The sequence below is a fragment of the Taudactylus pleione genome, unplaced genomic scaffold, assembly GCF_031769625.1.
Source record: "Taudactylus pleione unplaced genomic scaffold, aTauple2 ptg001248l, whole genome shotgun sequence".
NCBI classification, from domain to species: Eukaryota; Metazoa; Chordata; class Amphibia; order Anura; family Myobatrachidae; genus Taudactylus; species Taudactylus pleione.
Window position 1 is genome coordinate 363,998 of NW_028285648.1, and position 15,378 is coordinate 379,375.

Sequence of the window (15,378 nt, forward strand, 5' to 3'; positions counted from 1 at the left end):
GTGATGTAAGCCATGGTACACACATTGTGCCTGAGTCAGTGATGTACCTGATGGTACACACTTTGTGCCTGGTCAGTGATGTAAGCCATGGTACACACATAGGGCCTGAGTCAGTGATGTACCTGATGGTACACACTTTGTGCCTGGTCAGTGATGTAAGCCATGGTACACACATAGGGCCTGAGTCAGTGATGTACGCCATGGTACACACATTGTGCCTGAGTTAGTGATGTATGCCATGGTACACACATTGTGCCTGAGTCAGTGATGTGCGCCATGGTACACACATTGTGCCTGAGTCAGTGATGTACGCCATGGTACACACATTGTGCCTGAGTCAGTGATGTACGCCATGGTACACACATTGTGCCTGAGTCAGTGATGTAAGCCATGGTACACACATAGGGCCTGAGTCAGTGATGTACGCCATGGTACACACATAGGGCCTGAGTCAGTGATGTACGTGATGGTACACACTTTGTGCCTGGTCAGTGATGTAAGCCATGGTACACACATAGGGCCTGAGTCAGTGATGTACGCCATGGTACACACATTGTGCCTGAGTCAGTGATGTAAGCCATGGTACACACATAGGGCCTGAGTCAGTGATGTACGCCATGGTACACACATAGGGCCTGAGTCATTGATGTACGTGATGGTACACACTTTGTGCCTGGTCAGTGATGTAAGCCATGGTACACACATAGGGCCTGAGTCAGTGATGTACGCCATGGTACACACATTGTGCCTGAGTCAGTGATGTACGCCATGGTACACACATTGTGCCTGAGTCAGTGATGTACACCGTGGTACACACATTGTGCCTGAGTCAGTGATGTAAGCCATGGTACACACATTGTGCCTGAGTCAGTGATGTACCTGATGGTACACACTTTGTGCCTGGTCAGTGATGTAAGCCATGGTACACACATAGGGCCTGAGTCAGTGATGTACCTGATGGTACACACTTTGTGCCTGGTCAGTGATGTAAGCCATGGTACACACATAGGGCCTGAGTCAGTGATGTACGCCATGGTACACACATTGTGCCTGAGTTAGTGATGTATGCCATGGTACACACATTGTGCCTGAGTCAGTGATGTGCGCCATGGTACACACATTGTGCCTGAGTCAGTGATGTACGCCATGGTACACACATTGTGCCTGAGTCAGTGATGTACGCCATGGTACACACATTGTGCCTGAGTCAGTGATGTAAGCCATGGTACACACATAGGGCCTGAGTCAGTGATGTACGCCATGGTACACACATAGGGCCTGAGTCAGTGATGTACGTGATGGTACACACTTTGTGCCTGGTCAGTGATGTAAGCCATGGTACACACATAGGGCCTGAGTCAGTGATGTACGCCATGGTACACACATTGTGCCTGAGTCAGTGATGTACGCCATGGTACACACATTGTGCCTGAGTCAGTGATGTACGCCATGGTACACACATTGTGCCTGAGTCAGTGATGTACACCATGGTACACACATTGTGCCTGAGTCAGTGATGTAAGCCATGGTACACACATAGGGCCTGAGTCAGTGATGTACGTGATGGTACACACATTGTGCCTGGTCAGTGATGTAAGCCATGGTACACACATAGGGCCTGAGTCAGTGATGTACGCCATGGTACACACATTGTGCCTGAGTTAGTGATGTATGCCATGGTACACACATTGTGCCTGAGTCAGTGATGTGCGCCATGGTACACACATTGTGCCTGAGTCAGTGATGTACGCCATGGTACACACATTGTGCCTGAGTTAGTGATGTACGCCATGGTACACACATTGTGCCTGAGTCAGTGATGTACACCATGGTACACACATTGTGCCTGAGTCAGTGATGTAAGCCATGGTACACACATAGGGCCTGAGTCAGTGATGTACGTGATGGTACACACTTTGTGCCTGGTCAGTGATGTAAGCCATGGTACACACATAGGGCCTGAGTCAGTGATGTACGCCATGGTACACACATTGTGCCTGAGTTAGTGATGTATGCCATGGTACACACATTGTGCCTGAGTCAGTGATGTGCGCCATGGTACACACATTGTGCCTGAGTCAGTGATGTACGCCATGGTACACACATTGTGCCTGAGTCAGTGATGTACGCCATGGTACACACATTGTGCCTGAGTCAGTGATGTACGCCATGGTACACACATAGGGCCTGAGTCAGTGATGTACGCCATGGTACACACATTGTGCCTGAGTCAGTGATGTAAGCCATGGTACACACATAGGGCCTGAGTCAGTGATGTACGCCATGGTACACACATTGTGCCTGAGTCAGTGATGTACGCCATGGTACACACATTCTGCCTGAGTCAGTGATGTACGCCATGGTACACACATTGTGCCTGAGTCAGTGATGTACACCATGGTACACACATTGTGCCTGAGTCAGTGATGTAAGCCATGGTACACACATAGGGCCTGAGTCAGTGATGTACGTGATGGTACACACATTGTGCCTGGTCAGTGATGTAAGCCATGGTACACACATAGGGCTTGAGTCAGTGATGTACGCCATGGTACACACATTGTGCCTGAGTTAGTGATGTATGCCATGGTACACACATTGTGCCTGAGTCAGTGATGTGCGCCATGGTACACACATTGTGCCTGAGTCAGTGATGTACGCCATGGTACACACATTGTGCCTGAGTCAGTGATGTACGCCATGGTACACACATTGTGCCTGAGTCAGTGATGTAAGGCATGGTACACACATAGGGCCTGAGTCAGTGATGTACGCCATGGTACACACATTGTGCCTGAGTCAGTGATGTAATCCATGGTACACACATAGGGCCTGAGTCAGTGATGTACGCCATGGTACACACATTGTGCCTGAGTCAGTGATGTACACCATGGTACACACATTGTGCCTGAGTCAGTGATGTAAGCCATGGTACACACATAGGGCCTGAGTCAGTGATGTACGCCATGGTACACACATTGTGCCTGAGTCAGTGATGTACGCCATGGTACACACATTGTGCCTGAGTCAGTGATGTACGCCATGGTACACACATTGTGCCTGAGTCAGTGATGTACGCCATGGTACACACATTGTGCCTGAGTCAGTGATGTACGCCATGGTACACACATTGTGCCTGAGTCAGTGATGTACGCCATGGTACACACATTGTGCCTGAGTCAGTTTTGTACGCCATGGTACACACATTGTGCCTGAGTCAGTGATGTACGCCATGGTACACACATTGTGCCTGAGTCAGTGATGTACGCCATGGTACACACATTGTGCCAGAGTCAGTGATGTACGCCATGGTACACACATAGGGCCTGACTCAGTGATGTACGCCATGGTACACACATTGTGCCTGAGTCAGTGATGTACTCCATGGTACACACATAGGGCCTGAGTCAGTGATGTACGCCATGGTACACACATTGTGCCTGAGTCAGTGATGTACGCCATGGTACACACATTGTGCCTGAGTCAGTGATGTACGCCATGGTACACACATTGTGCCTGAGTCAGTGATGTACGCCATGGTACACACATTGTGCCTGAGTCAGTGATGTACGCCATGGTACACACATTGTGCCTGAGTCAGTGATGTACGCCATGGTACACACATTGTGCCTGAGTCAGTGATGTACGCCATGGTACACACATTGTGCCTGAGTCAGTGATGTACGCCATGGTACACACATTGTGCCTGAGTCAGTGATGTAAGCCATGGTACACACATTGTGCCTGAGTCAGTGATGTACGCCATGGTACACACATTGTGCCTGAGTCAGTGATGTACGCCATGGTACACACATTGTGCCTGAGTCAGTGATGTACTCCATGGTACACACATAGGGCCTGAGTCAGTGATGTACGCCATGGTACACACATTGTGCCTGAGTCAGTGATGTACGCCATGGTACACACATTGTGCCTGAGTCAGTGATGTACACCATGGTACACACATTGTGCCTGAGTCAGTGATGTACGCCATGGTACATACATTGGGTCTGAGTCAGTGATGTACGCCATGGTACACACATTGTGCCTGAGTCAGTGATGTACGCCATGGTACACACATAGGGCCTGAGTCAGTGATGTACGCCATGGTACACACATTGTGCCTGAGTCAGTGATGTACTCCATGGTACACACATAGGGCCTGAGTCAGTGATGTACGCCATGGTACACACATTGTGCCTGAGTCAGTGATGTACGCCATGGTACACACATTGTGCCTGAGTCAATGATGTTCGCCATGGTACACACATTGTGCCTGAGTCAGTGATGTACGCCATGGTACACACATTGTGCCTGAGTCAGTGATGTACGCCATGGTACACACATTGTGCCTGAGTCAGTGATGTACGCCATGGTACACACATTGTGCCTGAGTTAGTGATGTACGCCATGGTACACACATTGTGCCTGAGTCAGTGATGTACACCATGGTACACACATTGTGCCTGAGTCAGTGATGTAAGCCATGGTACACACATAGGGCCTGAGTCAGTGATGTACGTGATGGTACACACATTGTGCCTGAGTCAGTGATGTACGCCATGGTACACACATTGTGCCTGAGTCAGTGATGTACGCCATGGTACACACATAGGGCCTGAGTCAGTGATGTACGCCATGGTACACACATTGTGCCTGAGTCAGTGATGTACGCCATGACACACTTTGTGCCTGAGTCAGTGATGTACGCCATGGTACACACATTGTGCCTGAGTCAGTGATGTTCGCCATGGTACACACCTTGTGCCTGAGTCAGTGATGTACGCCATGGTACACACATTGTGCCTGAGTCAGTGATGTACGCCATGGTACACACATTGTGCCTGAGTTAGTGATGTACGCCATGGTACACACATTGTGCCTGAGTCAGTGATGTACACCATGGTACACACATTGTGCCTGAGTCAGTGATGTAAGCCATGGTACACACATAGGGCCTGAGTCAGTGATGTACGTGATGGTACACACATTGTGCCTGAGTCAGTGATGTACGCCATGGTACACACTTTGTGCCTGAGTCAGTGATGTACGCCATGGTACACACATAGGGCCTGAGTCAGTGATGTACGCCATGGTACACACATTGTGCCTGAGTCAGTGATGTACGCCATGGTACACACATTGTGCCTGAGTCAGTGATGTACACCATGGTACACACATTGTGCCTGAGTCAGTGATGTAAGCCATGGTACACACATAGGGCCTGAGTCAGTGATGTACCTGATGGTACACACTTTGTGCCTGGTCAGTGATGTAAGCCATGGTACACACATAGGGCCTGAGTCAGTGATGTGCGCCATGGTACACACATTGTGCCTGAGTCAGTGATGTACGCCATGGTACACACATTGTGCCTGAGTCAGTGATGTACGCCATGGTACACACATTGTGCCTGAGTCAGTGATGTAAGCCATGGTACACACATAGGGCCTGAGTCAGTGATGTACGCCATGGTACACACATAGGGCCTGAGTCAGTGATGTACGTGATGGTACACACTTTGTGCCTGGTCAGTGATGTAAGCCATGGTACACACATAGGGCCTGAGTCAGTGATGTACGCCATGGTACACACATTGTGCCTGAGTCAGTGATGTACGCCATGGTACACACATTGTGCCTGAGTCAGTGATGTACGCCATTGTACACACATTGTGCCTGAGTCAGTGATGTAAGCCATGGTACACACATAGGGCCTGAGTCAGTGATGTACGTGATGGTACACACATTGTGCCTGGTCAGTGATGTAAGCCATGGTACACACATAGGGCCTGAGTCAGTGATGTACGCCATGGTACACACATTGTGCCTGAGTTAGTGATGTATGCCATGGTACACACATTGTGCCTGAGTCAGTGATGTACGCCATGGTACACACATTGTGCCTGAGTTAGTGATGTACGCCATGGTACACACATTGTGCCTGAGTCAGTGATGTACACCATGGTACACACATTGTGCCTGAGTCAGTGATGTAAGCCATGGTACACACATAGGGCCTGAGTCAGTGATGTACGTGATGGTACACACTTTGTGCCTGGTCAGTGATGTAAGCCATGGTACACACATAGGGCCTGAGTCAGTGATGTACGCCATGGTACACACATTGTGCCTGAGTTAGTGATGTATGCCATGGTACACACATTGTGCCTGAGTCAGTGATGTGCGCCATGGTACACACATTGTGCCTGAGTCAGTGATGTACGCCATGGTACACACATTGTGCCTGAGTCAGTGATGTAAGCCATGGTACACACATAGGGCCTGAGTCAGTGATGTACGTGATGGTACACACATTGTGCCTGAGTCAGTGATGTACGCCATGGTACACACATTGTGCCTGAGTCAGTGATGTACGCCATGGTACACACATAGGGCCTGAGTCAGTGATGTACGCCATGGTACACACATTGTGCCTGAGTCAGTGATGTACGCCATGGTACACACATTGTGCCTGAGTCAGTGATGTACGCCATGGTACACACATTGTGCCTGAGTCAGTGATGTTCGCCATGGTACACACCTTGTGCCTGAGTCAGTGATGTACGCCATGGTACACACATTGTGCCTGAGTCAGTGATGTACGCCATGGTACACACATTGTGCCTGAGTTAGTGATGTACGCCATGGTACACACATTGTGCCTGAGTCAGTGATGTACACCATGGTACACACATTGTGCCTGAGTCAGTGATGTAAGCCATGGTACACACATAGGGCCTGAGTCAGTGATGTACGTGATGGTACACACATTGTGCCTGAGTCAGTGATGTACGCCATGGTACACACTTTGTGCCTGAGTCAGTGATGTACGCCATGGTACACACATAGGGCCTGAGTCAGTGATGTACGCCATGGTACACACATTGTGCCTGAGTCAGTGATGTACGCCATGGTACACACATTGTGCCTGAGTCAGTGATGTACACCATGGTACACACATTGTGCCTGAGTCAGTGATGTAAGCCATGGTACACACATAGGGCCTGAGTCAGTGATGTACCTGATGGTACACACTTTGTGCCTGGTCAGTGATGTAAGCCATGGTACACACATAGGGCCTGAGTCAGTGATGTACGCCATGGTACACACATTGTGCCTGAGTTAGTGATGTATGCCATGGTACACACATTGTGCCTGAGTCAGTGATGTGCGCCATGGTACACACATTGTGCCTGAGTCAGTGATGTACGCCATGGTACACACATTGTGCCTGAGTCAGTGATGTACGCCATGGTACACACATTGTGCCTGAGTCAGTGATGTAAGCCATGGTACACACATAGGGCCTGAGTCAGTGATGTACGCCATGGTACACACATAGGGCCTGAGTCAGTGATGTACGTGATGGTACACACTTTGTGCCTGGTCAGTGATGTAAGCCATGGTACACACATAGGGCCTGAGTCAGTGATGTACGCCATGGTACACACATTGTGCCTGAGTCAGTGATGTACGCCATGGTACACACATTGTGCCTGAGTCAGTGATGTACGCCATTGTACACACATTGTGCCTGAGTCAGTGATGTAAGCCATGGTACACACATAGGGCCTGAGTCAGTGATGTACGTGATGGTACACACATTGTGCCTGGTCAGTGATGTAAGCCATGGTACACACATAGGGCCTGAGTCAGTGATGTACGCCATGGTACACACATTGTGCCTGAGTTAGTGATGTATGCCATGGTACACACATTGTGCCTGAGTCAGTGATGTACGCCATGGTACACACATTGTGCCTGAGTTAGTGATGTACGCCATGGTACACACATTGTGCCTGAGTCAGTGATGTACACCATGGTACACACATTGTGCCTGAGTCAGTGATGTAAGCCATGGTACACACATAGGGCCTGAGTCAGTGATGTACGTGATGGTACACACTTTGTGCCTGGTCAGTGATGTAAGCCATGGTACACACATAGGGCCTGAGTCAGTGATGTACGCCATGGTACACACATTGTGCCTGAGTTAGTGATGTATGCCATGGTACACACATTGTGCCTGAGTCAGTGATGTGCGCCATGGTACACACATTGTGCCTGAGTCAGTGATGTACGCCATGGTACACACATTGTGCCTGAGTCAGTGATGTACGCCATGGTACACACATTGTGCCTGAGTCAGTGATGTAAGCCATGGTACACACATAGGGCCTGAGTCAGTGATGTACGCCATGGTACACACATTGTGCCTGAGTCAGTGATGTAAGCCATGGTACACACATAGGGCCTGAGTCAGTGATGTACGCCATGGTACACACATTGTGCCTGAGTCAGTGATGTACGCCATGGTACACAGATTGTGCCTGAGTCAGTGATGTACGCCATGGTACACACATTGTGCCTGAGTCAGTGATGTACGCCATGGTACACACATTGTGCCTGAGTCAGTGATGTAAGCCATGGTACACACATAGGGCCTGAGTCAGTGATGTACGCCATGGTACACACATTGTGCCTGAGCCAGTGATGTAAGCCATGGTACACACATAGGGCCTGAGTCAGTGATGTACGCCATGGTACACACATTGTGCCTGAGTCAGTGATGTACGCCATGGTACACACATTGTGCCTGAGTCAGTGATGTACGCCATGGTACACACATTGTGCCTGAGTCAGTGATGTACGCCATGGTACACACATTGTGCCTGAGTCAGTGATGTACGCCATGGTACACACATTGTGCCTGAGTCAGTGATGTACGCCATGGTACACACATTGTGCCTGAGTCAGTGATGTACGCCATGGTACACACATTGTGCCTGAGTCAGTGATGTACGCCATGGTACACACATTGTGCCTGAGTCAGTTTTGTACGCCATGGTACACACATTGTGCCTGAGTCAGCGATGTACGCCATGGTACACACATTGTGCCTGAGTCAGTGGTGTACGCCATGGTACACACATTGTGCCTGAGTCAGTGGTGTACGCCATGGTACACACATTGTGCCTGAGTCAGTGGTGTACGCCATGGTACACACATTGTGCCTGAGTCAGCGATGTACGCCATGGTACACACATTGTGCCTGAGTCAGTGGTGTACGCCATGGTACACACATCGTGCCTGAGTCAGCGATGTACGCCATGGTACACACATTGTGCCTGAGTCAGTGATGTACGCCATGGTACACACATTGTGCCTGAGTCAGTGATGTACGCCATGGTACACACATCGTGCCTGAGTCAGCGATGTACGCCATGGTACACACATTGTGCCTGAGTCAGTGATGTACGCCATGGTACACACATTGTGCCTGAGTCAGTGATGTACGCCATGGTACACACATTGTGCCTGAGTCAGTGGTGTACGCCATGGTACACACATAGGGCCTGAGTCAGTGATGTACGCCATGGTACACACATAGGGCCTGAGTCAGTGATGTACGCCATGGTACGTTATCGTAGTCGCCCTCAGCGAGTATTTATTTGCAGCATGAATGACAGTCAGGAAGCGTTTGGGGGAGGTAACAGGGAGTGTCGGCTAAAAACACAGATGTCTCAGGACCGCTTTGGGGGCGTGTCACATCCTGCGTCTCTCATCCCGTATGCAGTAAACATGGCTCCGGCATCTAATTTCCCGCAGCCATTCTGCGCCACCATAGAGTTACTCAGGACTGATCTGATCAGCGTCTCAATACAGCTCCTGGCGGCTGCAACATTTGCATATTTTCCTACAGCAGCTGCGAGGGAAATAGCGCACATCTCTGTATCCGGCCCGATGTACCGACACATAGTCTGAGCAATTACTTATAGCTGATAGACAGGTGACTGGCTGGCTGGGCAATATGGCCGCACATACTGGTTATACACGTAGGACAGCCTCTTAGGGGTCAGGTAGAATGACTTGATCACAAGCCAATGAATGCACTCGCTCATACAGTAATTGGCCAATCAGATATTTCCAGTGTGACTGATAAAAATGTGACCAATTAGAAGATCGTTAGCGGTAGGTGGGAGCGGACACACATGGCGGTGTTAGGCGAATTGGGATTCTATTGATTACATTGGTTAACAAAATTACCATAAACATGGGCAGCTGTGGATGGTTGGGGTGCGTCATTGATGTTATTGCATTTATATACTCCATACATTACTAGTCTTTGCTGACTAGCCCTTCTACAGTCCTAGATAATCTGCGTAAATAAATGTCTGTAATCCCGGCACAATCCGCAGGCTCTGTTTTGCGCCGTTGGAAGAAGCACTGGTTTGACCTCTGGTTGGACGGCGCCCTGGTCTACTACCCCGATGGTACTCGGCGGAACATGGAGGAACGGATCCTCCTGAAATATAACTGTGTGAATGTGAAGTCTGGTCAGGAGTGCGGAGGTGGGTGCAATGTGACTTCTGGTACTCCCACCCCTGGGTGCTCCCGTTGTACAATAGCTGTTCTACTGGAGCTTTGCCTTCATTCATTTGGCTTCTCTATCCCATTGTCCACTGACCATTTCTGACTAGTTTAGGACATGATGGAGGTTAAGCCAAGCAGTAAAAAAATAACTAAATAAATATATATATAAATTTTTAATTATCAGCCGACCTATCCATAGAAAGTTTTTATGCGGGTGAAGTGGGCGTGGACCTATGCGTTTATCGGAGGTGCGCACATAGGATCTGATTCAGAGATGTACGCTTTTCCGATTGTTTACGCAGTTGAGCGCCAAGTATCAATCTGTGCATGCGTCTGAGTCGCACGGCGCATGCGTCAGACGCCATAACCGTAGTCGCTCGCAGTGAATATTTTCACGCAGGGTGATTGACAGTCGGGCACCGGCGTCTCAGTACATGCCGCCGTTCTGCGTGACCGCAGGGCTACTCAGAAAGGCGATTAGCGAAGAATCTGCGGCTGCGTCCTTATACACAGCGGCTTGGATTTGAGATGCGTCTCGATACATATCCCGGTGGCTGCGGCATTTGTATATATTCTCTCACAGTACAAAGACGCAGCGGCGACGGAATTTTAGCGTCCATCTCTGAATGAGGCCCACATACAATTTGCCGTTTTTAGCTGCCCACAAATGACTCTTCCTAGGTCCGATTACTGACACGTGGGGGTAGAAGTGCCCCAGTGTCACCTGCGCTTGTGCCCTACATATAGGGAAGCCATAGTCCTATCACGTAATCGCAATGAAACATGACAAAGTGACGTTACGGGGTTCCTCAGACATGGCGGAGAGTACAGACGTTCATCCTATGTATTGTGTAAGATGCCACCTTTCTGTTCAGCAGATATGCAGCCACCAGAGGGCAGCACTCAGGCCTCCTTACTCACCATAGAGATGAGAGACCGCTCCAAACTGCACCTGTGCGCGGAGAGCGAGGATGACGCTGTGTGAGTATCCGGGGCGTGTTAGAGAGATGAATAACTGTAACCTGAAAGCCGGTCCTTTCCTGAGCCGCTCCCTACGTGATACAGCATCAGCTATAAGTCAGGCGCTGTGTGTTGGGGTATAAAGCAGTAAAAGCACTTTGGGGTCTATGTACTAAGCCCTGGAGCGAGGTAAAGTACCAACCAATCAGCTCCTAACTATCACTTTACAGGCTGTGTTTAAAAATTTACAGCTAGGAGCTGATTGGTTGGTACTTTATATCCGTCCACTTTGTCTCTTTCTAAAACTGGGGCACTAGGGACAATGTCGGCCCAATATATAATTTCCGTCCGAATCCGAGTGACTTATCGGCCGGACCGTCCAGTGTGTACAGACTATCTGCGCGCTCCCGCGGTCACATGCAACGATATCGCATACAGCGCCGTTGCAGGTAATGAAGGACGGAACAAGGGATAGTTGTTCATTACATCGCTCAGTGTGTACGCAGTACGATATGTCGGGCCAACATGTAGTCCAGGTACACATTGCTAAGTGTGTACCCGGCTTTAAGCTTAGTACATTGGGCCTAATTCAGACCCGGACGCTAAGCTGCGGACGCACACTATGGCCGATAATCGCCCGTTTGCGCATGCATTTGCGTCAATATGCAAGTAACTCACTGCGCTCGGGAATTGTGTGCTCGCAGTACACAGACTGGACGCTAATTTGAGTGACAGATAGCACCGTTTGTGGGTGGTAAGTGGTGGAGGTAATTGTGAACGGGGGAGTGGTGCTGCGAACGCAGGCGTGTCTGGGCGTCTAAATGGCGTTTTATGGGTGTGCATAATTAGCAAAGATGCATCATGGTACACGTCACTTGGTTGGATTTCAGCCTGCAGTGATCACAGTGGTTGCGGTGGGGTAGGGTCTACCTCAAGCGCTGCGAGCAGCTCCGATGGTTCTGATTAATCACACACTTCCTGGAGATGACGTGTGTTAAGAAATAAAGTGGGCGTCTTTAGACCGGCGTGCCGTCGCTGTCTAAGACATAGAGGGCGTCCTAACACCAGACAATGCGATCGCGGAATTTGTATACCTGGCCCCTTTTAGCTGCGAGAGAGCGCAGCTTAGCGTCCGGGTCTGAATCGCCCAGTATGTGCTTTGCAGTCCGGGCACCTTTTAGAAAGCAGCGTTAATCTGAAGCAGAACCTACAAAGGCTCCTGTTGCTCTGCCTGGCCCACATACTTACCTAGCCAGTAATCCAGCGCTGACCAAGTTCTGTAGTGACAGCACAGTGCTAGAATTTATAATAGTGACATCTAGCGCTGTAATACACTGTCAATCCTAGTACATATCTGTGTGTCTTATCTCCTATTGCTCCAGCTCGGGGCAGTGTGCTTGGAGATTAGTAAATCTGATCCCCAATTTAGATAACTACTGAGCCCAAAGTGAATGCAGTAATGTGCTAGAGACTGCCCCCTAGAGGGCTGGATGACCTGAGACGTATGGAGGACTAGAACTGCTGAGACTTGAGGTGTGTGTAGCGAAGGCAGATTCTGATTGGATGGTCTCATCTACTGCCCAATCAGGTTCCACATTCACTGCACACCCCTCCAGCTGTCTCATTGTTATTTGGCTGCTCTAGATCTTCTACAGAGAACGGATTACTGCGGCCAAAGCTAAAAAAAAAAAACAATGACCGACTTGGCTTGCGCTCTGCGTTTGCCATACCCGCCGTGGTCCCTCTCTGCGCTCTGGTCTTTCCACTCTGCGCCGATGGCTCTGCCTGATCACTGGGAAAGCGGCATATATGGCCTCAGATGTAACTTTATGGCAATACTGGTGGTAAAGAAATGTAATTATCTGCCTTAATATCGACTGCAGGTTGTTTTGTTAAGACTATAAAAATGGATCCGTCAATTGTCATCTGCGTGTTAGTGTGAATTGCTTAGTTGCCCACCCGCCGCCATCCTGCGCAGTGCAGCATTTACCTAACCCTTTTCCAAATAAAGTTCTTCCTGGGTGGATCTCACTTTTCCGCTTCATAACGGTATTTAATCATTTTAATTACTGCAGTTCCCAGTAGTCGGCATACCAGCAAATGAGGGCAGGTGAGCGGGATTACAGGTAGATTACAGGTTGATCCTGCCAGTTGGCTGGTTTGCAGATTAGAGAGAATCTGAATTATTGGCACAAACTTTACGATATCAGCCACCACGGGATGACCTCTGTCTCCTGTGTGACCTCACGGTACTGAGAGCCTGATTCAGACCCGCTCGCAAGCGCTATGCACTCGTGATGTCAGTAGTGAGCTTCCTGCTATATTAGAGCAGGAAGCTCACTGGAGCTTGCGGGAACGAGACCCTACCACAAGGGTCTGGTCGCAAGCCCGATGGTCGAGACCATCACCTGGCCGCTCGCAACAGTTGTTTGCGAGCGGCTCTGAATCAGGGCCTGAGACCTATGTGTGGTTGTGTAACTAGGCTTAAATATGGCATATACTGTCCTGATGGGAATTATAAATATATTATGTCAGCTTGCAGTTCCTCGACCAAGTAATGGCACAAGATAACGGGCTGATTGCCTTTATACAGGTCTGGTCACTTCTAATGTATGTAATAAGCTCATCAGAGCTATTCAATTGTTTCTGCCGGCGGGCGAAGGAATGCATGGTTTCTGCTCGCACCCACCTGAGGTGCCAACCAGAATCCAGCGAAAAGACCATCTTTTGGGCACCCAAACTGCCGTTTGAGCGCGCTAAGCAGGACTTTAGATGCGTTTAGACGCTTTAAGCATCTAAACCAGGTCTATTTGGGAGCGACAAATGTGCAAAAAAGTGATTGAATATCGCCCCGTCAGTTTAATAGGGCAATTGGGTGCGCAAAAACGATTGCATCCCCCCCCAGAAGCCACTGATTATTATATGCCATGACATTTATAACTCATCCATTATACAAATATTATTTACAGGCATGTATTCCTATATATTAGCACCACTTATGTATTATAATATTATAGCATGAGTCACCTAACATACTTCATACTTCAAGCTCTATGGATTTGTAGGATCTTGCCAAAAATTCGTTCACTCCAACCAAACCTGAGTTTCTTGTATCTACAAATCCCAAATATATACCGTTATATAATAGACACATCCCTCATACACTAAAGTGAGGCGATGTAACCAGTCAGCAATTAGCTTTGATTGTTCTAGTGCAGTATAGTCAATAAGAGCTAGTGTCTGATGTACTATTTGGCTTTGTTATCACAGACAGTATGCGGGACCTAGACAGGGACAGAGCAGGACACATGGGATTAGAACTGTAGAAGGGGACGCAACTACTTCGGTATCACCCAGTGCGCTTGTCCGAGCCTCATCCATTTCAGTAACACCACGTCCATTTTCCAGCACACCCTTTTCGGTCGTCAAAATCGGGACTGCCCCTGAAAAATCGAGACTGCCCCTGAAAAATCAGGACTGCTGACAGACATAATGCATAGGGAGAAGATTGGGTCATCAGGCAATTCCAGTAATTAGTTAAAAAAAAAAATGGAGCATAACTCTGTATCTCGTGGAAGGAAGAGTGAGAAGATAATGACACAAATCCTGTTTTTATGTATTGTGCATCCTTTAGCTGCACATACCGGAGGCAGCCATTTTGTGGGCTAAACTAATCTTCATGAAAATGCCACCAATCAATGTTCTGGGATCCAGCGACATCTCCCAGCTGCTACGTGATGTCACCGGCTCCCAACAGGCTGATTCTCATAAACATGTTCAGCCCGCAAAATGGCCGCCTCCACTGTATACAGGGGACGGGTGCACTTCAAACACAATACTTATATGATGAGTGGATTTATTTCATGTTTAACTTTAGAGGATCAATTAGAGGCCTTGGTTGTTGAGTCTGTGTTTTCCTATAGTGTCAATATCCTTGTGACTGCCCCATCCAATGTTAACGTAGATCTGTAGCGACGTTCCTAGATATCCATTAGTGTTAGAACTCTAGATAACAAATCAGCCAGTTCCATTGGGAATATTG

The 15,378-nt window shown here is 48.9% G+C and overlaps 1 protein-coding gene across 2 annotated transcripts in view; it reads left to right on the plus strand.

The window, feature by feature from the left end:
* The window catches only part of PLEKHB1 (pleckstrin homology domain containing B1), an 86,930-nt gene that overhangs the window by 53,100 nt on the left and 18,452 nt on the right, over positions 1 to 15,378 (plus strand). Inside the window, exons 4-5 of one of the 2 annotated variants that reach the window (XM_088462457.1) lie at positions 10,202 to 10,354; positions 11,255 to 11,357. In XM_088462457.1, the coding sequence (XP_088318583.1) occupies positions 10,202 to 10,354; positions 11,255 to 11,357 (256 nt within the window). Of the gene's footprint in view, positions 1 to 10,201; positions 10,355 to 11,251; positions 11,358 to 15,378 lie in introns of both variants that reach the window. The other variant, XM_088462458.1, reaches the window with a different exon arrangement.